This window comes from Cebus imitator, unplaced genomic scaffold (genome assembly GCF_001604975.1).
Source record: "Cebus imitator isolate Cc_AM_T3 unplaced genomic scaffold, Cebus_imitator-1.0 Scaffold92, whole genome shotgun sequence".
NCBI classification, from domain to species: Eukaryota; Metazoa; Chordata; class Mammalia; order Primates; family Cebidae; genus Cebus; species Cebus imitator.
In genome coordinates, this window is record NW_016107407.1 from 9718449 (window position 1) to 9744782 (window position 26334).

At 36.3% G+C, this 26334-nt stretch overlaps 1 protein-coding gene across 4 annotated transcripts in view; it reads right to left on the reverse strand.

The window, feature by feature from the left end:
• The window catches only part of MYO3A (myosin IIIA), a 239557-nt gene that overhangs the window by 154692 nt on the left and 58531 nt on the right, over positions 1 to 26334 (reverse strand). For all 4 annotated transcript variants that reach the window (XM_037740961.1, XM_017535518.2, XM_017535516.2 and 1 more), the window contains 4 exons: positions 15161 to 15237; positions 11078 to 11223; positions 8541 to 8606; positions 3846 to 4001 (listed from right to left, as the gene is read on the reverse strand). In XM_037740961.1, coding sequence (XP_037596889.1) covers positions 3846 to 4001; positions 8541 to 8606; positions 11078 to 11223; positions 15161 to 15237 — 445 coding nt within the window. The remainder of the gene's footprint in view (positions 1 to 3845; positions 4002 to 8540; positions 8607 to 11077; positions 11224 to 15160; positions 15238 to 26334) is intronic.

The window sequence follows — 26334 nt, forward strand, 5'->3', positions numbered from 1 at the left end:
AAGTCTAGCACCAAAAATGGGAAAAAGAGGCCTGAAGAGTAAAGGAACTAAAACACCCATTCACAATGAAGACCCTGACCAAGGTGTGATGGGAAGAATTGGGCTGAGTGGGGGGTTCCTTGCCTGGGAAAAAGATGGAAAAAACTCTGCCACTTCTTCCTTTTATATGGAGCCAGGTGCTTTAGACAGCAGGATAGAGAGACACTGGGTCTACTTCCCACAGCCTCAGCAACTAGATCTGCAGTTTCCTTCAAATTACTTTCTTTCCTTTTGCAGTCTCTTCTATTTGGAGGGTTTTGCCTTTTCCGAGATTGCAGATCTTGGGATCTGCAATTTCCTGCAATTTCCTGCAATTTCCTTCAAGATTCCTTGGAATCTTGAAACCAAGTAATGGCAAAGGCAAAACCTTCCAAATAGAAGAGAATGCAAAAGGAAAGAAAAATAAAAATAAAAAAGTCCCACTCAAGATGAGAAAGCAAACTAAAATTCTGAACCCTAGAAGGAAACCAAATATTAAATAAATAAACAAACTCGATAATCAGGACAATTCACCTGTGTGGAAATGCAAATCTGAGAGTTACTGTTAAAAAGTATGTTTAAGATCAAAGAGAAAAAAATAGAATTACATTCCCCCAAAAAGAAAAAAATTAGTCTTCCCAAAAGAAAAAATGAGTAGCCAGATATAAAAAGTCAGATATGAAAGGAGTGGTTACCAAAAAAACCACTTACCAAGAAAGAAATTATAGAAATTAAAAATATAAATGTTGATATGTAATAGATATCAGCGTAAAAAATATTGGTATATAAGATATCTAGACTAGGCCCAGTTCTATGAGAAAATTAGTGAATTGTAACACAATATTGAAGAATTCATTCAGAATATGGCAGAGATTGATAAATGAGTGACAAACATGACAGAGAAATTGCAAGACATATAAGGCAAAATAGGAGGTTCCAACATTTATGTCTCAGAAGTAAAAAGTGAAAAGAATGAGAAGATCAATATGTAAAAGAACAACTGAAAATTTTCCATAACTGAGTATGCCATAAATTCTTATATTGAAAGCATATTCTGAATTCTTAACAGGATAAACAAGACTACATCTTGTGCCTCAGGATCAGAAAGTGTTGAGCATAACACTGTGCCCAAAAATTACTGAAACTTACAGCACAAGCATTAGAATCTAAATACTATGTAGTTTAACCATTCTTATGATGCCTGAACACTGGCAGTGTTCATGAATCTCTCAAATTATTCATGAATCTCTCAAATTTCTGCATGTCTTATATTAGCTTTTGTTTCAGACTATATTTTCAATAACGTTTGTATAGCAAACAGCCTTGGAAGTTAAAAATACTATCTCCCTCTAGGACAGATGAAAGTTTTATCTGGTGTCCAGGATGGTAAAGATAATGTTTCCTCCAAGGCAAAATTTGGGCAAGCATGCAAAAATCCCCTTTAAAAGATTGGAGTTTCCCAAGTTCACGGTTTCCCAGTTATGAGGCAAGCCAAGTAGGCACAAAACATCCACCTATTCCACATTTCCTCTAGGACTCTAGCGTGCAGCCAATGAGAACATAAACTCATGCTGTCAGCTTGGCTCTGAGTAGTAAAGTCCTTTGTCTCTCATCCATGAATCTCGTGTCTTTGGCCAGCATCCATGAAACTGTGGCAGGCCAAATTGTTAGCTTGCAAGTAGGGTAATATCTCAGATCCTTCACAGTTCTTGACACTGAACATTCTACACAATGTGAATATACCTCAATTTCTGTTGATTATTTGTTGTTTGTTTTGGGAAGAATGAGGTTGCAGCAGATTATGAAACAACATTCACAGAAAGATAAAAAGATGGGCATGGACAACCTATGATTAGCTCCTCATTATAAACTACATATTTACTTCTTTCTTTTTGCCATTTAATTCTTCCTTATTAAAGGTCTGTGTCTACAGCAAAGCTGTAAACTCAGACAAGGATTATTTTCTTTCAAAATCATCCACAATCATTAGTCCATTTACTCCTGTGAATTAAAGCTTGGGCTTTAAGATCAGAATTTGAATCTTTGCTAAATTATTTATTACCTGTGCAGCCTTGGACAAGTTAATTAACCTCTGCAAACTTCAATTCTTTTCAGCTGTGACACTTGGTTATCATAAAATGTTTTCCTCAGACTTGTAAAATCGCATGAGATAACATAATAAAGTCCTAACACAAAATCTGGCACATAGTAGGCATTAAACAAATAGGAATTAAATGTGTATACTCACAACAGAAATTTAAATAAGTCATATCCTATTCACTTCTTCCAACTCCCTAAATAGTGATATGCTCCTGGGATGAAACAAATAGGATTCTCAAGAATAGTTAAATTATAAATTTAACTTTAATAATTTTTTGACTTAATAGTACCATTGATAGGAATTTATCTTAAGAAAACAGTAAGAGATTAATGTACAACTCTTTTCATTACACAGTTACTTGAGAGAGTAAAAACAATTAGTAACCAACAAAATGTCTGGAATTATTTAAATTAATCATTAAATTGTTGGGCAACAGAATGGTATCTGGCCATTAAAATTTCATATTAGAAGAATGTTTAATCATATGGATATTCACTAGTCAGTGAAAGAAGATAGTCTCTGGGACACATATAAATACTATTCCTATTTTGTTTTAAAAATGTTTTAAAATGTCTGGCTGGACAGTGACTCAAGCCTGTAATCCTAGCCTTCTGAGAGGCTGAGGCAGGCGGATCGCTTGAACTCAGGAGTTCAAGACCAGCCTGGGCAACACAGCAGAACCCCATCTCTATTAAAAATACAAAAATTAGCCAGGCATGGTGGTGTATGCCTGTAGTCCCAGCTACTTGGGCGGCTGAGGCAGGAGGATCATTTAAACCCAGGAGATCGAGGCTACAGTGATCAGAGATGGTGCCACTGCACTCTAGCCTGGGTGACAAAGTGAGACCCTGTCTCAAAAAAAAAAAAAAAAAAAAAAAAAAAAAAAAGTGTATCTAGCAAGAAGATATTAAAATGTTACAGATTAAAATGTTATAATTGATTAATTTTACATTGTATATTTCTCTGTAACTTTTAGATTTCATAAAATAAACTTATATTCTATTTAAAACCCCAACAGGAAGTACAAAGATATTTAAAACGATCTTTAAATATAATTTAATCAAGGAAAATGAACAAATAGTATCAAAAGGTCTTTCAAGTTTTATGTTCTTTTTTAAATCCCAAATCTAAGATATTTTACTTTATAGGAAAGCAGAAAATAGAAGAAAACATACCAATACAAAAATGATCTTTTGAAGTTTACATTCTTTGTTCTTACAAAGTTGTTTAAAAAGTGCTGCTTGTCACACCTATAATCCCAGCACTTTGGGAGGCTGAGATGGGTGGATCACAAGGTCAGGAGATAGAGATCAACCTGGGTAACACGATGAAAACCCGTCTCAACAAAAAATAAAAAAAAATTAGTCGGGTGTGGTGGCACACATCCGTAGTCCCAGCTACTCAGGAGACTGAGGCAGGAGAATCACTTTAACCCGGGAGGCGGAGGTTGCAGTGAGCCGAGATTGCACCACTGCACTCCAAGCTGGGTGAGCAAGTCTCCATCTCAAAACAAACAAACAAACAAATGAAACAAAACAAAACAAAACAAAAAAGTGCTGGCTGTAATTTTACCAATATTGAGATGCGATTCAACAGGTGACATTCATTTTTCGTGTAAGTCCCCATTACTTCGAATTTTGTTCACCTTAAAAACTAATGCATTGTTAAACTATTCAAAATCTTTCAATAATCTCTGGATTTTGGAGTCAAGATATTATTTGTTTACCTGGCCTTTTCTGTGCCTCCCATGCATTGACGGATGCCAATAAATTCCATTAGTTGTTTTTGTAACATCGAATCTTTGCCCTCAATTTGAGTAATAAATTTATGCTGTAAAAGATCTGACACTGTTGGACGCTTTTCATAATCTTTAGTCAAGCACCTGCACTGGCAAAAAAGAACATGCAATTATTAAGTAAGTTAGAGTTTTGAAATTGTTATTCATATTCCTAAAAACTAGTCTAACATGCCAGAGCGATGTGCCTTACAAATGCTCAGCCCAAGCTTAAAATATATTAATTGCAATTTTTATTTTCTCAAAAATATCAAACTGCAATATGGTGAAATAAATGTTTGTGAAAGTGCACACATCTGTGAGTGATTAAGCTGCAGTGATACCAACTTTCAGCTAAATAGCATTTCTGTCGACTCCCAGCAAGGATTATTGCATAAGTGATAATTAAAATGTCTCCTCTACAAAGGCTCCTTTACAAGTCAGTAGCTACAGATAAATGACAATGAAGTTATTATAGTTTTAATGCTTATCTAAAATTAAAACAAACATTGCAGTTTACCTTCAGGAATGCTTTTAAAGGCTTCCGAATTCATCTGTTTCTATGTGATAAAACCGCTAACCCATTTGAGAAGGCTATTCAGCTAAGGATGTTTAAGTTTCATGTCAATAGGTATTTTTTGAGATCATACAGCAAATGTACTAATGGATGTTATACTTCTTCATAGATTATACCAGAGCATATTCAGGAGAAAGGATAGGGCTGGTGAGAGCACCTGAAACAATAGCACAGGAGGAGTATTTGATCAAATGTAGAATGTTTAATCAGCTGTGACAGCTGACTTCAAATATTTAAAAGGATTCAACGAGTTTTCAGTGGTCGCAAGGGGTAAAAGACCTAGAATTGGTTGGTGGAATCAAGGCAGAAAGCTAACAAAGATATTCATGACCTTAACACTTGACCAAATAGATCCTATAGACATCTACAGAATTCTCCACCCTAAAACAACAGAATATCCTTTCTACTCATCTGCACATGGCACATACTCTAATATTGTCAGTGAGGTGTTAAAGTTTCCCATTATTATTATGTGGTTATCTAAGCCCCTTTGAAAGTTTCTAAGAACTTGCTTTATGAATCTGGGTGTTCCTGTGTGGGGTGCATATGTATATTTAGGATAGTTAGCTTTTCTTGTTGAATTGAGCCCATTATGTAATGCCCTTCTTCATCTTTTTTTACCTTTGTTGGTTTAACGTCTGTTTTGTCTGAAATTAGAATATCAACCCTACTTTTTTCTATTTTCTGTTGGCTGGAGATAGTTTTCTCCAGCTGTTTACTTTGAGTCTATGAGTGTCATTTCAAATGAGATGGGTCTCTTAGTATACCATTAGGTTTTGCTTCTTTATCCAACTTGATCCTTTGTGTCTTTTAATTGGGGCATTTAGCCTGTTTACATTTAACGTTAGTGTTGGCATGTCTGAATTTGATCCTGTCATCATGTTGTTAGCTGATTATTATGCAGATTGGTTTGTGTGGCTGCTTTCAGTGTCACTGGTCTATGTACCTAAGTGTGTTTTTGTAGTGGCCAGTAATTGTCTTTCCTTTCCATATTTAGCACTCCCTTTGGGACCTATTATAAGACAGGCCTGGTTGTAATGACCTCCCTTAGCATTTGCTTGTCTGAAAAGGATCATATTTCTCCTTTGCTTATGGAGCTTAGTTTGGCTGCATATCAAATTCTTGGTTGAAATTATTTTGTTTAAGAATGCTGAATATAGGCCCTCAATCTCTTCTAGCTTGTAGAGTTTCTGAGGGCAGGTAATCTGTTAGCCTGATGGGGTTCCCTTGTAGGTGATCTGCCTCTTCTCTTTATCTGCCTTTAACATTTTTTCTTTCATTTATACCTTGGAGAATCTGATGACTATGTGACTTGGGAAATACTTGTTGCATAGTATTTTGCAGGGGTATTTTTTTTTTCTCTGCATTTCCTGAATTTGAATGTTGGTCTCTCTAATGAGGTTGGGGGATATTTTTATGAACAATATCCTGAAATATGTTTTCCAAGTTGCTTGGTTTCTCTTTCTCTCTTTCAGGGACACCAATGAGTTGTAGATTTGGTCTCTTTACATAACACCAATTTTCTCACAGATTTTGTTCAGTCTTCCTTACTGCTTTTTCTTTATTTTTATCTGACTGAGTTATTTCAGAGAGCCTGTCTTCAAGCTCTGAGTTTCCTCAGCTTGGTTGATTCTGCTGTTAACACTTGTGAGTACATTATGAAATTCTGGTAGTATGTTTTTTAGCTCTTGTCGGATCAGTTTGGTTCTTTCTTATAATGGCCATTTTATCTACCAGCTCCTGTATTGTTTTATTGTAATCCTTAGATTCCTTGGATTGGACTTAGACTTTCTCCTGTATGTCAATGATCTTTGCTCCTATCCATATTCTATTACTGACATTTCAGCCACTTCATCCTGGTTAAGAACCATTGCTGGGAAGCCAGTGCGATCATTTGGAAATAAAAAGGTATGCTGGCTTTTTGCGTTGCTGTTCTTTGGTTGAGTTGTTTTGTTTTTTGTTTGTTTTTGCTTTGTTGATTTTATCTTCCTTGATGCACTTGGGGGTTTGATTATGGTAGAAGGTGGGATTGGTAGACTGCCTTCAGTTCTAGTCCACTCCTGGGTCTTGGAGGAGCCCTCTCCAATTACTGTCTCCCTGGCTGTGTTTATTTTGTTGGGTATTCTGGTCCATGAGGCTCCCTCACGCAGAGGCTACAATTGGCAGACAAGCTGTTATCTTTGCTGGGTTGGCCTAGCCTGCTGTCCATGTGCTTCCCGGGTAAACATGGTGTTGTGCCTGCCCACAAAGTTCAGGCAGATATGGGACCCCTGGACTGGAAGCTCTAGGAGGTGTGGCCTTCCGGGTGTGAGAAATGGGGGTGGATGGAGTTGCCCACCCTGCTGTACAGGTATTTCCAGGGCAACAGGAGACTGTGCCTCTTGGGAAATTTAGACAAAGATAGGACTTCTAGGCTGGAAGCTCACCTGGCTACCAGTGGCAGAAATGGGTGGGGACACCTTCCCTGTCACCTGGGTACTTTCTGGGAAAACAGGAGACTGCCCACTGGCTGAGTTTCCATAGAAGCAAGACAGCTGGGCCAGAAGCTCTAGCAGACACTGCCTGCCTGGCTATCCATGGTGGGTGGGTTGGGTCACCGGTGCTGTCATCCAGATGCTTCCCAGCACAACGGAAAATTTCCCCTCTTTAGCTGAGTCTATATAGAAGTAGGACTGCTGGACTGGAAGCTCTAGCAGGCATTGCCTGTCTGGCCACCAGTGGTGGAGGGGGATGGGGCTACATGCTCTGCCATCTGGGTATTTCCTTAGATAACAGGAAGCTGTGCCCTTTGAGTTCATACCAAAGTAGGATCACTGGGCTAGTAGCTGGTGCTGAGCCCTATCCAGCAAGGGAGTGTGAAGCAATCTCTCCTGGGCACTGCATCTGTGGCCTCTACTAAGATTACGTTGCTGCTGCTGGTTTGTTCCAGGGCCTAAAGCTTGTAGAGGCCCTTGGACTCAAGAGTTGCCCCCATAAAATGTCTGGGTAGCTCTCCACTTCAGTCTAGAAGCATGGTGGGAGGACTTATCGGGGCCAGGAAGATTTTCACATTCCCAGTCTTGCACAGATCACTGTGGAAAGCATGAATCCCCCTGGGGGCTCTCACTCACTCACCCTTTTTATTGTGTTGAAGAGGTTCTCCTGGCTCTGAGCTAAGCCCAGAGAGGCTGGTGCCCAGCTTTGCTCCTCACTGCTCTCTTTGTCTCCCTGCTGCATTGACATCCTGATGTGGTTTCTCAGATGACTGGCTGCAAGTTCAGTATTCAGCAGCCTTCTGTTTCTCTATGACAGTGATGCACATGAGCTGCTTCTAGTCTGCCATCTTGGCCCACCCCCAGATATTCTTGATAAGAAAACAGTTATAGTACTATGTATGAATGTGGCTGTTCCTCTACTTTCTTTGCCCTTCCTACATTTTCTGAGTACAGTTTGGCACACCAAAGCTTAACAACCCCTCTCTCTCATTTCCAACCAAGGGTCATCCCTTACCTTATTTATTTAAGGTGAAGACAAAATAAAAATTGCAATAAAAGGTTTGTGGGACAGATTTTTAGAAATGGTTGACTCCTAGTTTCTAGTCAATTGTCCACAGGTACTGCACTTGTGCTAAATATTTGTCAAATTTAAACTGTTCACTGAATTTCGAATATATAAGGATTTTATAGATACAAGTATCTGATTCACTGATTGCAATGAAAATTCTTTGATTGCAATGAGAATTAGTGATGCAAATAAATGAATGGTTGAACAACTCACTAAATGGGTCCTGGTTCAGCAGGTGAGAGATGCTGAGGATGTAATTGCAAAGCACAGGTGAACAGAAGAACATATCTATTGATGATAAAGGGTCCACAGAAGCTTAGCTATTGAAAAGTGAATAAACATGACCCTAAGGCCACTATCTGAGCAATGATAAAGTCACCCAACATTTAAAAGACACTATAGATGTTTCTTTTGAAGAAAATAATGGAAATATCTGGGGCTGTTTAACAGATAAGAAGAAATAGGAGGAGATTTAGTTATAGCAGGAGGGAATCTTTTTGGTTTTTTAAAAGACCATTGTTACTCACTTGCTTATGAAGTCATTGAATTCTGCTGACCATAGCTCAGGCTGCCTTAGTTTTGGGGGTGGATTCCTAGAAAAATAAGAATCAATATCAAATTCTGCATATTGGTCAGTCAGTGTAAAATGAGAGGCAGAGCCAGATAGACTAATGTATTACTACAATGACAGGTTCTGCCAATTGTAATCAAGGATTCCATCTTTTTCCAATTCCAATACAGATAGTTAATCATCTTTCTTTATACAAAAAGACACAATTTTTGTCTCTCTGAAAGCACTTAAATATGACCTAAATTTTCCAAACTGTTAATTTTTTTCTTTTTCTTTCTTTCTTTTTATCCTCTCACCTCATCCTCCCAAGTAGCTAGGACTACAGGTAGGTGTGCACTACCATGCCCGACTAATATTTTTTTTTCTCTTTCTCTCTTTTAAATAATCTTCTTGTTTTTACCTAGCTCTAGGAAACATTAGCACTTAAAAGAACAGAAACAACTGATCCTGGGGAAAAGGTTTTTTTTCCTGTGAGTTCCACTGAAGTCTCTGAGGAACATCCAGGGAAAACAGAAGTGGGCTGTTTGGAATATGGAGGAAAGTGTGCCCGGGGGTGGCACAGTAGAATGCCCTTATGAGTTGTTGTTCTGTTGTTACTGGACACATGGCAGGAAACACATTACAAAGTGTTACAAAGGTAAGGAATTGAAAAATATTGTTAGCGATAAAGCTCTGAATACAACTTTAACAATTTTATTAATTCCTTTCAGTTTAAGCTGAACAAATATATTTTTTTGGCACATTTGTTGAATACAAAGGAACATCAGTTGAAAATGAGGCTGATCTAACTCTGTAATCAAGCAACATTGATCAACCATGATAGTTGAATTTGCTGAAGTGCTGCTTTATGTTAATTCTAACAGCTCTTTGTTTTCATTAGTGAAATGGAAATACTTTGTCTTCGGTTCTGCATTACTCCTTAAATAGCTTATAATGAAATTAATGTACAGTTTGTACAGGCTCATTAAAGCAAAGTGCAGCTACTCATCTACCCCAGATCACGACTAAGCTCATTTCACAATCCTTAGGACAATTTTAAGATTGCTAATTTGCACATTAAAAGAAGTAATTCTTTTCTCCAGAAATGTTGTTTTGTTTCTTGTCCTCCTGACAATTTCCTTTTATGAGATTTATTGGCTTGCTTTGAATAACAAAATTTGGATTATTTCAGAACACTCAGAACTGGGTAGCTTTTCAGATCCCCTTTTTCTATATATTACCATAGTCAGTATTCTTGGAATTCCACTGGTGGTAGAAATAATAAAGAAATAACTAAGATGATGTAATTTCTAGAATTACTTTGCACATTGCCTGTTACCTAGGTACAATATTTATCAACAGTGTCATCCTTCTTTCATGTGGCATTATCACCAAGAGTAATAACATCAGACCAAATATGATGGTTTAATCCACAATTAAAACAGCTAAGACAGTACAGAACTTCACTTTACATACTGAATGACAATAGGAGTGAGAAAATACAGATTTTTTTCATGCTTTCTTCATATTTAATGAAATGTCTTGGATTTAGTATAGAGAAGGTTTTCCATTCTTTTCTATAATGTTGTTTCCCCACTTACAAAATTAGCAGTATGTAAAGGATGATATATAGCCAAAGTATTACAATTTGCAATACATAGATAGGTCAAGAAATTCAAAGGTAAAATTAAAAATGAATTCAAATGCTTTGGTCTTATAATAATTTAGTTAGATGCCAAATATTCTAATGTCCTAGATCCCTGTCACCACAAGGTCTGGGTGTGCATTCCATTATAATTAAGGCAAAATCCTTAAAAAGTATTTAAAAACAACACCTTTAATAAATGTGTTATTTTTTCACATTAGTTATCTGAAACACCTAGGACCAGTCATAGAAAATAGTGTTTAAAGAAATTAGTAATAGAATAGCAGAGGAACATCTGCTGATACACGCACAAAGAGGTGGGGCTATATAGTCAAGTGCTGTCATGGCACCAAAAGAGGTTATTCTTCTAAATTTATTGCTTTATATTAATATACTCAAAATATTAACATGTTTAAAATCATTTTCTCAAGAAATTTTAAATATAATTTTCTTAATAATATTATTTTAAAGTTCTGAATGAAGGGAAGTTTTCACAAGTAGTAAAAAATTGCTAGATTGGTGGGTAAAACCAAGCAAAACTCTTGCACAGGTTATGGACTATGATGCCTCATTGAGTCATTGGGGAATGGATAAAGAGTGGGAGGAACTGCTATTTTCTGATATCAAATCCTAGCAAAAGAGAGAAAGACACAGTGATTATCAAGAGAAAGCTCTTATACTTAGACCAGGGAAATGCAACTACTGAACAAATACAATGTCTCAGAAGGAGCAGAATAATATTCCAGACTCTTCTGCTCCCAACTTTGTGGGATATATCCGAATGTCTCCATGAAGAACATGATGAACACTCAGTAGATGGAGGAAGGAAAACCAGTTGTAGATACTGGACCCAATGTTAGTCATCTGACCTTGGTATTTTGAAGAGTGCTCTCATTGGATGCAGGTCAGCTAGTGGGGGATCTCCATCGCCCAGCTCAATGGCTGTAATACCCAGGGACCAAGTGTCACATCTGGCATCATAAGTGGTATCCAATTGCTGTTCACACGCAATCACCTAGTAGGAAACCACACCACCAAAAGGTGAAGTTTGTAACCTTAAAAAGTATGTAGTAAAATATTTAGAACAAAGCATTAAGTATTTAAACTGGTGAAGTTTGACAGCTACAAGTAAAAACGAAGGCAGTAACTTAGAATGAGAATAAAAGATCAAATTATTATTGGTAGTAGTATTTTTGTTCTGTGAACAGATAATATGTTAGAAGGCTTACAAATATGAAAAAAGAAGCCTATAAAAAGAAATATTTTTGAAAATATAGAAAAAAAAAGAGGAACGATATGGTGTTCCAAATGGAACTGCATGGGATCAAATGCACAGCTTAAGATTGGGCAATGGTAGTCACTCAATAAATATCTATTGAGGGAATGGGAAAAGATAAAGACTGTTTTCAAAGAATTAAAAGTGGAGGAAATAAAGGTAAATATTCTTGAGGGCTGTCTAGTTAGATGGCCTTGATCTCTACTGGCAACCAGAAGACCCATGGGAGGAATAAGACAAGTTTGGAGGAATGCAAAAAGTTTTAAGCCACTAATAAAAGAAAACTGAATAAAAATAAACCCTAATGTGGTTTTACCAACAGCTTATCTGAGGCCACCCTAAATTTGTTTTTAAAACTGCAACCAGGTTTAAAAACATGTCAGTAATCAAAAGATATAATTGAGAAAAAAGGAAAAAAGGGGAATTTGTTTTTATAATATTGTAAGATTGTATAATATAGAGAAAGTATTTCATTGATTACTTCCCAATTTAGTTCTAAATGTGTAAGTACAAATACAGATTGATTGTGAATGGTAATTATTAACATCAATAATCACAAAAAGAAAATTCAACTTTACATATTAAGAACCATTTTTTACATTTTTAAAATTTTATGTCTTGTGCATGCCAACCCACAAGAAAAATAAAAAATAATTTTGGGATGATGGCAGATTAGAATTGTGTCATTTAAATACAGTACTGTAAAATGATATATAAAGTGAAAAATCTAAGGCCCTTTTTGGAATGATATTTCACCTTCTGACTTCACTTAACATCAGGCTTAACACATTTAAAAAAAATTTGTGTGTGGGCACACTAGAATTTAGTTGGTAACATTTACACACATGTCATCCAGAAAAGGTGATTCCTTCATAAATCTTTATTCATATCTGACACTAATGGCAATGACAGGAAATGGTTTCATTATAAGCATATCAGTGTGATTAAAAAATAAAAAGAAGGCAATGACAAACAAAACATAGGACAACACTCTTGAGAGGAGGTAATGAGTTGGAATAGAGGAAGTGACAGAGTCCAGTGCATGCTGTTGGTAATATTCTGGTTTTGGCTTGGGTGGCGACTTTATGGGCAAATAAGAAGACCTTGAACCAATTCATTTCTAAGTACCTGAAGGATAATAATAAATACATACACAAATACATACACAATAATAAATACATACACAAATTATACATATACAAACATATATATGTATGTATACATGTATACATACATATATATGTTTATATACAAAGAAAGAATATTTTCTCAACTTAGGATGATGGGACATCATCATATACAGTGCTTCTTAACCTTTTCTATGAAAGTATTTTTAATATCACGTGAGAGTAAGCTGCTAAAATCAGAGAGCATAGCCTGAAGTACTGAAGGAAAGAGTATAGCCCTAAGTTTTACATTAAAAGTTCACACATAGTAACCAAAAGTTATAAACATCCAAATGTTCCTCAACTGACAAATGGATAAACATAATGTGGTCTATACATACAATGGAATATTATTCAGCCCTAAAAATGAGCGATGCATTAATACACGCTTCAACGTGGATGAACCTTGAAAACATTACACTAGGTAAAAGAAGCCAGACACAGGGCCACATATTGTATTATTCCATTTATTTAAAATGTCTAAAAAGCTGTTAAAATTCAAAAATGCATTCATATGAATTTCTCATTCTGTTGTCTAATATACCTTTGTTTGCTAGAGCATAAAAATAATGTCATTTTTTTCCTAAGGAAAATTATTTTTCAGGATAATACATTATTTCATGACTTTACATGTGTAGTCAGAACATATCTCCCCATAGGCTCAGGTGAATTTATATACCAGTTTGCCTGGGAAATTCTTGTTTCATGCTTGTCATCCTAGTATCAGCCCTTTTCACTCTCCAAGGTGTCCTGGTTTGTATGATAAGTTGTAAGGTCACCTACTACAGTCACTAATTCCCTTGTTCCCTTCATCCTGGCAGAGGATGTCTTTATGTAACCAGAGAATGCTACTTCTGATACAGAGTTTAATTTTAAAATGCCAAATAAAGAATTTCACTTTTCAAGGGATAATTGATTTGAATAAGCTTGCCTCCTGAGCTCTAAAAACACTGAAATACTTCTATGCCATCACGGTGAATATATTTATATTTGTTCACCTTATTGCTTTCTAATTCTTAAAAATTTGCTGTTAATACCATAGAGAGGTATCTGTGGAATATCTTGATTAATTAGAAAGCTCATTATTTTAAATACGTTCTTCAATACTTATTACAGAGAGATGAACATAATATGAACAAAATTTCAAACATGTATTTCCATGACAGCTTGAAAAAAACTGTAGTGAACCTTTTTTCTTTTTTATAATATCTATTAGCTTGCTAAGCCAGAAAGAACTTTCTAGCCTTACTTGGGCTACTATAGCTTTATTAATAATAAAACTGACATTAGAAAAATGTCTAGTAATTACATATTAATGAGTGTTTTTACTAAATGGAAATTTAAATATTGAATAATGGCTTTGTTGTAATAAATAAACATATAAAAACCATAAAGCTAGGATATTAATTATTTAATCACATTATTAATATATGCAAACAAAATGCAATATTTGCTATTATAACTAAGTTTTTATTAACTTCTCATTTTTGTAAATTTTTTTGTAAGCTTTAAAAACACTAGTAATCTGATATATTAGAACAAATTCTAAAGAAACTCTCCTTTGAGATTCTCTTTTTCAATTTTTGTTTTTGCTTATGTGACTATACTTTCTATTTTTATTCTAAGATGTGCTCTGTGTTAAAAAACTTTTTTAACCCACTGTGGATTTTTTAAGTTCCTAAAAATAATTCATCTTCTGCCCATATTTTGTACTAAGTTTACATTTTAACTTGTTTTGCAAGTAATAATTAAATGAGTATTCAAATAAAAACAGCATACCAGCATTTAATCCTCAAATTTAACTATAAGATTTGAAAATATTAATATAGTATATGAATTACTTCTCTTCCCTTAACTCCCTAGAAAATTGGAGATAAATAGCAGTGCTTTCCCCAACAGTTGTAGAGAGAGTTTTCAAAAATAAGGGTCTATTATAAGTGATAAACATAATTAAAATGATTAAAAGCATTAATAGTGATGGGGGAGATGATTCTTGAAAACTTTTCCTCTCAACTATTTTAGCAGTTTATCTGCAACTTCCCAAAGGTAATGCTGAAAAGAATTTACTAAAGCTGAACATAGTCCACAGGCAGAGTGACTCAACACAGGAACCTGCCATATAGGTTAATGGACCTGAATCTGATCTCACAAAGGCTAGGGGTTCTCATAATGTTATATTTCTATTACAATTTTAAAAGAGAATGTAAATATCATTAGTACAGATGCACGCTAAACAGCTAAATTTAATGAAGAATCAAAGCTGGAAGTAGTTTCTCTTTACCTCATCTGATTCACTCATTCTGTCTTTCGTTGATTCATATGTTCATTCGCAGCCCATTTATTGACCACCTCCCAGGTACCTCCTCACATAGCAAAAATCTCACATAAAAATAACACAACTGACAGTTTCCTCTGTTATATTCCAAAACGCTTACGGAGATAGAGTATACATAAAGGAAAGTCAGACAGGATCAGCTATTATGTTCGTCTCCCTCAAAACTCTATCTGACCTCAGGAGCCATCCAAAATGGTGTTCCTACGGATGTGTTCCGACGATGCCGGGTACTGGTGAGCTGTGCAGACACACCTGGAGGAAGAGACAAATGTACTTTTTTGCATTAATTACTCATATAAAGAGCTTTCAATTACTACAATTTTTTTTTTACAAACTAATATTAAAATTCTATTTCCTCAAACCTGCCAGTGGACCTAACTTCACATTAAAGGATCCTAAATCAGGATTTCTGCAGAACCAAAAAAACAGAATGGTTCTCTTATTTTCTCTTTCTCAACTCCAAATCCTGCTCCTTCCTAAAGCCCCATTTCAAGTCTTAATTCCCCCATGCTGGCTTTTAATCTGCTTCAGTTATACTGGCCCCTGTTTCTATCTTCCACATTGTAAACAATTTTACATATTTTGGCACGTAACTGTTATTTGAATGGTGTGCTTCCTCTCTGCCCTATTCTTCTCCCTCCCCACTAACAAATTCCAGTGAATTTGAGAATGTCCTATATGATGTTATGCACATAGTAAGTGACTTATGAATCTTCATAAATTATTTTCCATCTACCAACCCTGGGCAAATCACACCTTATCTCACTGGAAGTTTCAAATCAACTATATCTATTTAAACCAACACCATTAACAGAATAAGTACTCTTCCTTTAGAGAAATTACAGACTGAAAGACTGTAATAAAGAGATATAACCAAATATTTCAGTCATGTCCTTTCACTATTTCCACCTTGTTAGACCACTCATAACTGACCTTCAAGAGAATTAGGAGTACAGTTTCTTTTCTCGATTTTCACACTCCTGCTCCTCGCACAAGGAGTCCTGGTGATCTGACTGTACAGACTTTTCACCTTGCTCTGGACTTGATGGGTTAAACCCAAATCATGGGCTTTCATTACCTGATTTTCCTGCTTTGAAAAGTACCTCCCCAAAGTTACATTAATTTTAGGCTCTGACTGCTTATCTTATAAGACAAGTAGAAGAAAGGTACTAATGGAGATTTGAAATGGAGATATATTTTATTTCTCCAAGATGGCGTTCAACTTTTACCATGAGATTCAAAGCCCATATGCAACCAAATGGGTGTTTCAGTATTGGAAATATACTTGGGCAGAGGAGTGAGGAGTGTAACATTAAAAACAGGACACATACCCAACCATGAACAAGTGACAGAGGAAATAATTTACTAAATTTTATGTTTTTTGAGTGCATGCAATGCCTGCTAAAACTCAAGATCATTTAAGTAACACAATCAAGTAGCTTCACAGCTAGAAGAGAACTTAATGGTCATAAATTCTAACTTGCTCATTTTCAGGTTAGTAAACTTAAACTGGAAAGGAAAGTCACTCTCCTGAGGACAAATGAGATTTTTACTTAGTGTAAATTCCCACAAGAAAAATAGCTAAGAAGATAGAAAAATGCAAAATGATTGACAAAAATTACTTTAAAAGGCAACAGGGATCCAAAGCATGGGTTCAGGAGACCTAGGAAGTAAAGAAGATTAGGAAAATCATCTTGTCTAGAGAGTAAATGAAGGAATAAATCACCAGAGTAAACAGTTACATAATCATCTCCAGAGAGAAACAGCTGATAGATGGAAAATTCCAGGCAGAATGTTGGGATAGTGAGAAAAAATGACAAGGAAAAAGAGGTCAAAAAGAACCAAGGCTTAACAGAAAACAGTCTAATAGAAAAGGCAATAATCTATTAAACGCCAAAGCCACAGGAATGTTATAGAGGTTTATGTTAATGCTTCTTCAGCCTTTTGCTTTGCTAGGGAATTTTCAGGCTATTTTAGTTCTGTCCAGCAAGGCTTCCTGGGCTATTCCATGGCTGTACAGCAACCTCATTCCCTATTGCATAAGTCCTATTTCTAGGGAGAGAAATATGCAGGCTTCATCCTCACAGTCAAGAAAACTCTTACAGCAGAAACATCAAATATGTGCTTTTCAATGTGGCTCAAATAGACCAGACAACTTCTGGGAACTCACTTTACTATAACCCTTGACATCTCAGTAGAGCAGAGAGAAAAGTATGTTTTGTCATTGTTAATAACAAAATACTGTAGGAATGAGAACTGAAACTATAAAAATATACAATTTTGTTAATAAAGGGGTCTTAAATTGTATTATACCATCTAATATTATTTTGTTGATGAGGTTAGGACAGTGTGATAGCTAATTTTATGTGTCAACTTGGGAGGGCCATGGCTATTTTAGGTCATCCAACAAGGCTTCCTAGGCTGTTCCATGGCTATACAGCAACCCCATTCCCTGTTCTATAAGTCAAACAGTATTTGGTAAGGCTGTATTCTAAATATTTCTGTGAAAGTGGTTTTAAAATCAGATTAATATTTTGAAATCAGATTAATATTTAAGTTGGTGGATTTTTTTAGGTTAAATAAGCCTTTTATATTGATGTGCAATAACAAGCAAAAGTTTTACTCTCCAATTTCTGAAAGTTATATGAAGTTTAAAATCCAAGGAAAAAAGCATGGCGTGAGTGCTTTAAGGATAGACCTACAGTATTCTAGAGCAAATATTATTAAAGCTACTTCTACAGGAAATCATTTTACACAGATATTTTATGTGAAATGAATACCATTAACTGCTCACCCTTCCTTTTTTTTTTTTTCACCTTTTCTTTTTTAAAGATGTCACATATGACCTAGGGAACTTTATCACCAAAATTTAGTCTCTCATAGTCCCTCTAGCTTCCCCTTCCTGCCCACTTAAGAAAAATGTAAACCCCATAAGTCCCACTGCAGCCAAAATTTTCATTTTAGCCTTTCTTCCTGCAGGCCTACACAAACCCAGGCAAGATTCGTTGACAGGGGTTCAGATTGGGAAAAAAGTTTTTAAATGTCAAGACAGGTTTCTCCCAAAACCCAAGTGTGGCAACAACTATCCCAAGAGGCTGGGGGGTAGGGTGAAGATGCGACACTGGGAAGAGGGGAGTAATACATGTGCTGGAGACTGAAATAAAGGAGGTGCAGTTGTGTCGCCAGTGGAGAGAGCTGCTGGTTTCTGGCCTCCACTTCCCCCATGGGTAGAGGCTCTCCAGGAGGCCCATGGTGCCCTCTGGTGCTGAAGGGGTAATGTAGTCACAGTGACAAAGTTAGATTACAAAGCACTAAGTTGCTTCTGCAAACTGTTATTGCTTTTCCTTTTGTGATTTGGCACTTAAGGCTTAAGCCAGGCATAAAAGACATCCACTAACAAAATACAGGACTTTGTTATGCATGGTAAGTGGGCTATAAAATCTGGGGCAGGGTTTCAGACCAGAAGAAGCTACTGACAAATTGACTTGTCCTTACTTTAGTTGGAGTAATGAGAGGGAGAGAATAGGGCATTCCAAGGTTTTAGAGGAAAAGGAATTGAGCTTAACTTTGTTAATGTAGGGGTTATGGGGAATCGGATGGGTAGGGAGATGAGGGTATGGGATGTGGGTGCGAGGTAGGTAGTAGAGTAGGCAGGGGTCCCTCCCTACCCCAGTGTAGTCATCTGAGATGGAAAGTCTGCTGAAAATGGGCAGGCGTCTCGAGTTGTCCCAGCTGGGGGAGTTTGAGCCACTGTGGCTGCTGCTGGAGCTGCTTCAGATAACCTTCAGACAACCCTCCTGTCAATGTGGTACTTACATTGATTTATTTTTGTATGTTGAACCTTCCGTCATTCCAGGAATAAATCTCACTTTTACTTAGTGTATGGTTTATAATCCTTTTAATATACTGCTGAATTTGGTATGCTAAAAATTTTGAGAGTTTTTGTATCCATATTCTTAAGAATTATCCCGTGGTTTTCTTTTTCATAGTGTCTTTGGCTTTGATATGAGGGCAATGCATATTTTACATAATAAGTTAGGAAGTGTACCTCCTTTTCTATTTTTTGGAAAAGTTTAAGAAGGATTTATGTTAGTTTTTCTTTATTGAGCTTTTCCAATCCACAGCTCATAGGCTGCATGCAGCCCAGGATAGCTTTGAATTTGGTTGAACAAAAATTCATAAACTTTCTTAAAACTTTTTTTTTTTTNTTTTTTTTTTTTTAGCTCATCAGCTATCATTAATTAGCATTAGTGGATTTCATGTGTGATTTTGGCCATTATTTCTTTGAACTATTTTTTGCAGCTGTTATAAAAGTGATTGAGTTCTTGATTTGATTCTCAGCTTGGTCGTTTTGGTGTATAGCAGTGCTATTGATTTGTGTACATTGATTTTGTGACCTGAGACTTGTCTGAATTCGTTTATCAAATCTAAGAGTGTTTGGAGGAGTCTTTAGGATTTTCCAGGTATACAATCATATCATCTGCAAACAGCTAAGTTTGACCTCCTCTTTTCCAATTTGAATGACCTTTCTTTCTTTCTCTTGCTTAATTGCTCTGTACTTCCAGAACAATGTTGAATAGGAGTGGTGAAAGTGGGCACATGTGTCTTGTTCCTGTTCAGGGGGAAAGCTTTCAACTTTTCCCCATGATGTTGGCTGTGTGTTTTTCATAGATGGCTTTTATTATTTTGAGATAGGTGCCTTCCATGCCTAGTTTGTTGAGAGTTTTTATCATAAAGCGATGATGGATTTTGTTAAATGCTTTTTCTGCATCTATTGAGATGATCATATGGTTGTTGGTTTTAATTCTGTTTATGTGATTTATTCCATTTATTGACTTGTGTATGTTAAACTACTCCTGCATCCCCGGAATGAAAACCACTTGCTTATGATGAATTATCTTCTTGATATGCTGCTGGATTCAGTTAGCTAGTATTCGGTTGAAGATTTTTGCATCAATGGTCATCAGGGAAATTGGTCTGCAGTTATGTCCTTTCCAGCTTTTGGTATCAGGGTGATACTGGCTTCATCAAATGATTTAGGGAAGATCACTTTTTTCTCAGTCTTTTGGAATAGTTTCAGTGAGATTGGTATCAATTCTTTGAATGTCTGATAGAATTTAGTGAACATATCTAGTCCTGGACTTTTTTTTTGTTGACAGTTTTAAAATCACTAATTCAATCTTGCTGTTATTGGTTTGTTTAAGGTTTCTATTTCTTCCTGATTTAATCTAGGAGGATTGCATGCTTACAGGAATGTGTCCATTTTCTCTACGTTTTCCAGTTTGTTGAAATATTTTTTATTTAAATAATGTAAACTAAGTATAGATATAATCATCTTTTTCTCTTTTTAGACATAGTCTCACTTCCATCACCCAGGCTAGAATACAGTGGTGCAATCACAGCTCATTGCAGTTTCAATTTCCTGGGCTCAGATAATTCTCCCATCTCAGTCTTCTGACTAGCTGGCACTAGAGGTGTGTATTACCACACCCAGTTAACTTTATTTTGCATTTCTAGTAGAGACAGCGTTTCATCATGCTGCCAGTCTTGAACTCCTGGGCTCAAGCTATTCACCCACCTCTGCCTCCCAAAGTGCTGGCATTACAATTGTGAGCCACTACCCTGGGCCAGAAACAATCATCTTTAATATGTAAATAGAACCTTGTGCCAGGGAGGCAGAGGTTGCAGTGAGCCCAGAAATTGCACCACTGCACTCCAACCTGGGTGACAGAGTGAGATGCTGTCAAAAAAAAAAGAAAAAAAAAAGCCACAAAATAAGTAGAATTCTATATTTGACAATCTTATTTAATTCAATAGTATTTAACAAATAAATGCAAAACTCTTCAGTTAGTATATTTCAAAATCATTGTACATTTCTAGCAAATGGAATATTAAAGTGTGCCCTTCAGCAAGTCATTTTCCTTCTCTAGGCTTTTATTTTTGCATTGTTTAATTTAGGGGACTGAAATAAATAAATGATTCTTTATCACTTTTGGATTAAAAACTACTTAGTGAATTTCACAGATGCTATATACTTTCAAACAAAAAATTCATATTCAGACATTTTGCATATAATAAGGATAAATATTTTGGTGTTCCTGTACTTAATATACCAAATGATATTTAAGCTTTTCTCCAGCTTTAACATTCAGTCTCTACAGTGACTCAAGGTAACTGCTCACTCCAATCACCTCTCCAAACAATAATCACATGATTTCTCTTGAAAATCCATCCTCTCTCCAGTCTTCCTGCCTCTAGATCTTTTCCTTTAAGACTTAGTTCATATCTTATAATAAAGATAATTATATGGCTTTCTTTAAAGACCTCAACATCACACTGTTTGCCGCATTCTTCTTGGCTTTGGACATGTGAACTATGCACTGAGCTCTGTCTGCACCATTTAATCCTGGATGACTGCGCACATGTGTACATATGTTCAGTGCTGGACATTAGTTGTAGAGAGTAGAGTATATAGCATACTTCTCATTCATGGTACACTATCATCACTGATATCTTGTCTTATTTTTCCATGTCCTTTTTGCCCCATTTATCTCTCTCATTTTCCTCTCTCCTGCCTATCATAATTTCTATTAACTTAAAGCTCTTCAGAGATTAAAATTTTAGAACTGCAGACTAAGATCTTTTAGTTGTAGTTCAAAACACTTGTTTTACAATTAGAAGAACTAAGGAACAAGGAAGTCATTCTTAAAAATATAAGTCCTCTTGGTTCACCTACAGTTATCACATCATAGAAAGGCACACTTGGTAGTTCTTATTAAAATTTCTAGAGCTGTGTTGAAGTCAAACAAGGGAGGCTGGGGCTTCTGTTTTTCTGTGAACTTGATACTAACATAAAAACTCCAGAGGTTGCTCTGCAGATCCGTTCCTGAGGAGTAGGGAAAAGAGACTGTTTCTTCATTGAGAGAGTAGGAGGCAGCAAGCAGACTTGGTTCTTGCCTTTCACTTATCTGTCCCAGTTCCAGTCCCCTTGGCCCTGCTCTCTCACCTGTGAGACTGCCTTTTGTATTTCGCCTTTTTTTTTGGAGGTAGTTGGGGTGTCTAGTCCTTACAACGAAAAGGTCTTTGACTAAAACATATACCAGTATCCGTAATGTTAAACAGCTTAATTCAACATTGAAAAATGGTCAGTTTTGAAATTCTTCAGCCCACAGGTTCTGCTTCAATCATAAAACTCTAAAATATATAGTCCACTTATTCATGGTTCAACTTTATATAATAAGAGAATTATAAAGACCTTTTTTATTTTTTCAAATAAGGTAAAGATCACCTCCTCAAAGTACAAAAATGTATTCTAGATGAGTAAAATGTTAATGTTTTGTATAGGTATGAGCATTAAAAACTGCCAACTTTTAAAATGGTTTCCCTCTGTTTTTTTTTTCAGTATATTATTTCACTCTATAAAGCACTTGCTCTAAAATTTTCAAGATTTGTAACATTCAACTAATATGTATTACACACACACACACACACACACACACACACACACAAACACACACAATTTCAACCTTAGAGAAAATTTGGCAAGAAAACTACAAAGTACATTTTTTCCTGAACCATCTGAGAGTAAGGTGGGCTACATCATGCCTCTTCATTCCCATATATTTGTTTGTAACTGCCACAAAGAAGGATATTCCCACACACAACCTTCAAAATCAGAAATTTTAACACTGATACATTTCTATCATCTAATCTACAGAACCCATTCAAATTTTATCAACTGTCCTAAAAATGTCCTTTATAACAAAAAGATCTAATCTGGGATTATGTGTTGCTTTTACTTGTCAAGTCTCATTAATCTCCTTCAATATGGAGGATTTCCTCAATCTTTTCTTGAATTTCATGAACTTAACATTTTTTTTTTAAGATTTCAGGCCAGTTGTTCTACAGACTGTTCCTGATTTTGGATTTGTTGGATATTCCCTCACAATTTTATTTTTGGCAGGAACATTACAGAAGTGATGTTGAGGTCATCTCATTGCATCCTCTCAGGTGCTGTGTGGTTTGCATTCATCTTCTCATTACTCGTTATGTTTGCTTTGAGTACTTGATTAATGGTTGTGTCTGCCAGTCTTCTCCCCTGTAATCTTTCCCTCTTTCTTTTGTAATTAATTAGTATTTTGTGGAGAGATATTTTGAAACAATTAGGCTACCCTATTTCTAATCAAAACTTAACTCACTAGTTTTAGCAGCCATTGAAATTTTTGGATGAATTAATTATTACATTGATGGCTACCAAATGATGAATTCTAAAATTACATGATTTCTTCTATCTTTACTCATCAGCATTCTTCTGTAAGGAAAAGCTTTTGCTTTTACCCATTCATTTACTTATATATGTATGTATGCCAGTATGGATTAATGGATTTTTTATTGCATTCAGTGAATTAGTATCATTACCAGTAATATTAGTATTTTGGTGCTCAAACTGTCCCAGATATAGAGAATGAGAATTGCTTCAAATTGGCTTCTGTATGCCTCTGACTTGTCTCCAACATTGTTTGAGTGTTTCCTTCTTTCAGGGGCACAGTAAGTTCCAGGCTTATCTCGTAGAGCCCTAAAATCAGCCTTTCTCCAAGAATCCTTGATTCCTTTTAATTAAAAGGAATCATATTTAAAAAGAATTATATTTAAAAACCAAAAGCTAAGTGCTAGATGTGCTCTCTTAATGCACTCTCTTAGTGGAATTAGCTAGGTAATATGTACACACACACACACACACACACACACTCACATGCATTCACATTATATTTATTTTTGTATCTGTGTGTATACATATATAGTAAAATAGTGAGTTCACATTGCTATCACCAATTCCAATCCAACATCACCATAATTCTTTTCTCTATTAAGAAACCTGCCTCCCGTTGTCCTCAGTATATCTCCTGATGGTATCAAGTCTCCTTTAGATAACAAATCTCTTCTTTCCACCCTGATCCCTATGCAGATGACTTTCTCATCTACATGAAGTTTGTCCCCATACAGGGTCATCCCCATCACCCTACATGGATGCGCTTCTTATTGCACTTGGGAACCCAACATTCCCTGCCAGCACAGACACCTTCCTCACCCCTCTCAGGCTCCAAACTGCCTACTGAGCTGCACCTGGACTCCCGTGCTTGCTTGTCCAACCTAACAGCTTTTGTTCTAAATTATTGAGAAAGAAAGGAAGGATTTAAGGGCGCTTCATAGTTTTTAAGTTTGGGTGTACTGCCTTACTTGGTGCTAAAAAGTAGGTTATTAATAAACAAATCACAACTTCTCTTTGACCTACATTATGCATTGGGGATTTGGTCTAAAATTGGGCATATGAGTAATAAGAGATTTAAAACCATAAAATATTCTGTCATAAGAATGAGGTCTAAATAAATCACAAAAAGTACATTCTGTACTTTTGTATTGAAATGTTAAATGTCCTATTAGAAATGAAGTTCCCCAGAGAGAAATCCATAGAAATGAGAACTGAGGGCTGTCCTTTAAATTTAGTCTCTTTCATTTTCTATTCAAAATAAGGATTTTTTTTTTTCAAACATTAGTTCACTTGCCTGAAGGGATCTATTTCCTGGGAAGTCATATTATTTATTGATTGATCATATGCCAGTGACAGCTAATACATTTCATTAATAATGTTTATAAGCTCACTTGTCTTTTTGCTCTCTGAGGTGTCTGGTGATTTTTTGTAAAAGTATATCCCACTTAACAAAAAACTAAAAGGTTTTCTTAAAGGCTATATTTATAACAAGCATTAGCAAACTGAATCTTTCAGTGTAATTAGATAGCTTCATTTGATATTAAAGCAATATGGAATTCACTCTAGCAAAGTGTTGTTTTCTTTTTTGGCACCTCTTTTGGAAACTCAGATTTTCATTATTTAGCAACTATTTATTAAGTACCTACTACGTGTACAGCATTGAGCTATAGGCTGAGTTGGAATATTATCTCATAATAATGGTAACAGCACAGATTTTCTGAATTACAAAGTATCAGTAATTATACTAAGTAGTTTGCCTCTAGCATCCCATTTACTCTTCTTAGGAGCAACCAATCTTAGGAGGTAGAGACCTTTTCACTCTTGTAGATAAGCAGATTGATGTCCTCGGAGATTCTACGTGACTTTCTCATTGTCATACAATTATATGGCAAGTCCCCCCTTTCCTTCACTCATTCATTTATTAAGTACTTTCAGAATGTTAGCACTGTACTTGGTTCTAGGGACAAAGTGATAGACCAGACAGAGCTATAGGTATAGCTTAGCAGAGAAAGCACTCAAATAAAATATATGATTACCCTAAAGTCTGACAACTGGTTGGCTAAATGAAGTACAGGGTGTTATGGAAAACTCAGGCAAACAGAAGTTGGCTGGGTGCAGAGGAAAGGGAAGGTTTCTATACAGAAAAAGCAACATATTTGTAACTGGTCAAAAAATTCAGAATCTACTCTTACATACAAAAAGAAATTATAATTTCTTCATTTTGTCTATAATGACTATGACCTTTCCCCAGGCTCCTGCTCACACGCTGGGAGAAAAAGAAAGCTCAGTCAAATTCAATAAATCTGTAAGTCCTTTTAGATAGGGTTCAGTCTCTCTTGAATAAAAGTGCTCCATTTCTCAGATGGCATCCCTCCTCAGAAAGGGTCTTGCTCTGTCACCTGGGCTACAAGGCAGTGGTGCAATCGCAGCTCACTGCAGCCTAGAACCCCTGGGCCCAAGCAATCCTCCCTCCTCATCCTCCTGAATAGCTGGGGCTACAGGTGCATGTGACCATGCTTGAGTAATTTTTTAAAATAAATTTTTGTAGAGACAGGGTCTTGCTATATTGCCCAATCTGACCTCCAACTCCTGGGCTCAAGCAATCTCCTGCCTCATCCTTTCAAAGTGCTGGGGTTACAGGCATAAGCCACCATGCCTGCCCCTCCTCCTTCTTATAAGACCTTGTGTCAGGGAGAAAAGAGAGGGTCCTTGGTCATGGTGGCTCTCTAGTCTCTGGGGCCATATGCTTTTGTCTGCCTAGCTTCTAGGTGCCCTACTGGCCACCTAGGCCATTGTCTGCCTCCAGGGAGCTTGTGCAGACAGGGCTTCCTGTGGCTCCTCCAGCAGATTAAGTCTCAGTTTTCTCCAGTTGGAGCTGAGAACACTTAGGTCTGGCTGTGACTCCTGTTCAGACATAGAACAGTCAGTCCAGGGGATCTGCTCAATGCCTCACTATACATCCCCTTATCTTTTGAAAAGCCCCCTCTAGAAACTATCCAGCCAGATTCTCAGTTACTTTCAGGTTTCTGGAAACTAAAGCTAAGGGTTTGGGGAAGCTAACTTGAGTGTTTCCATTTTGA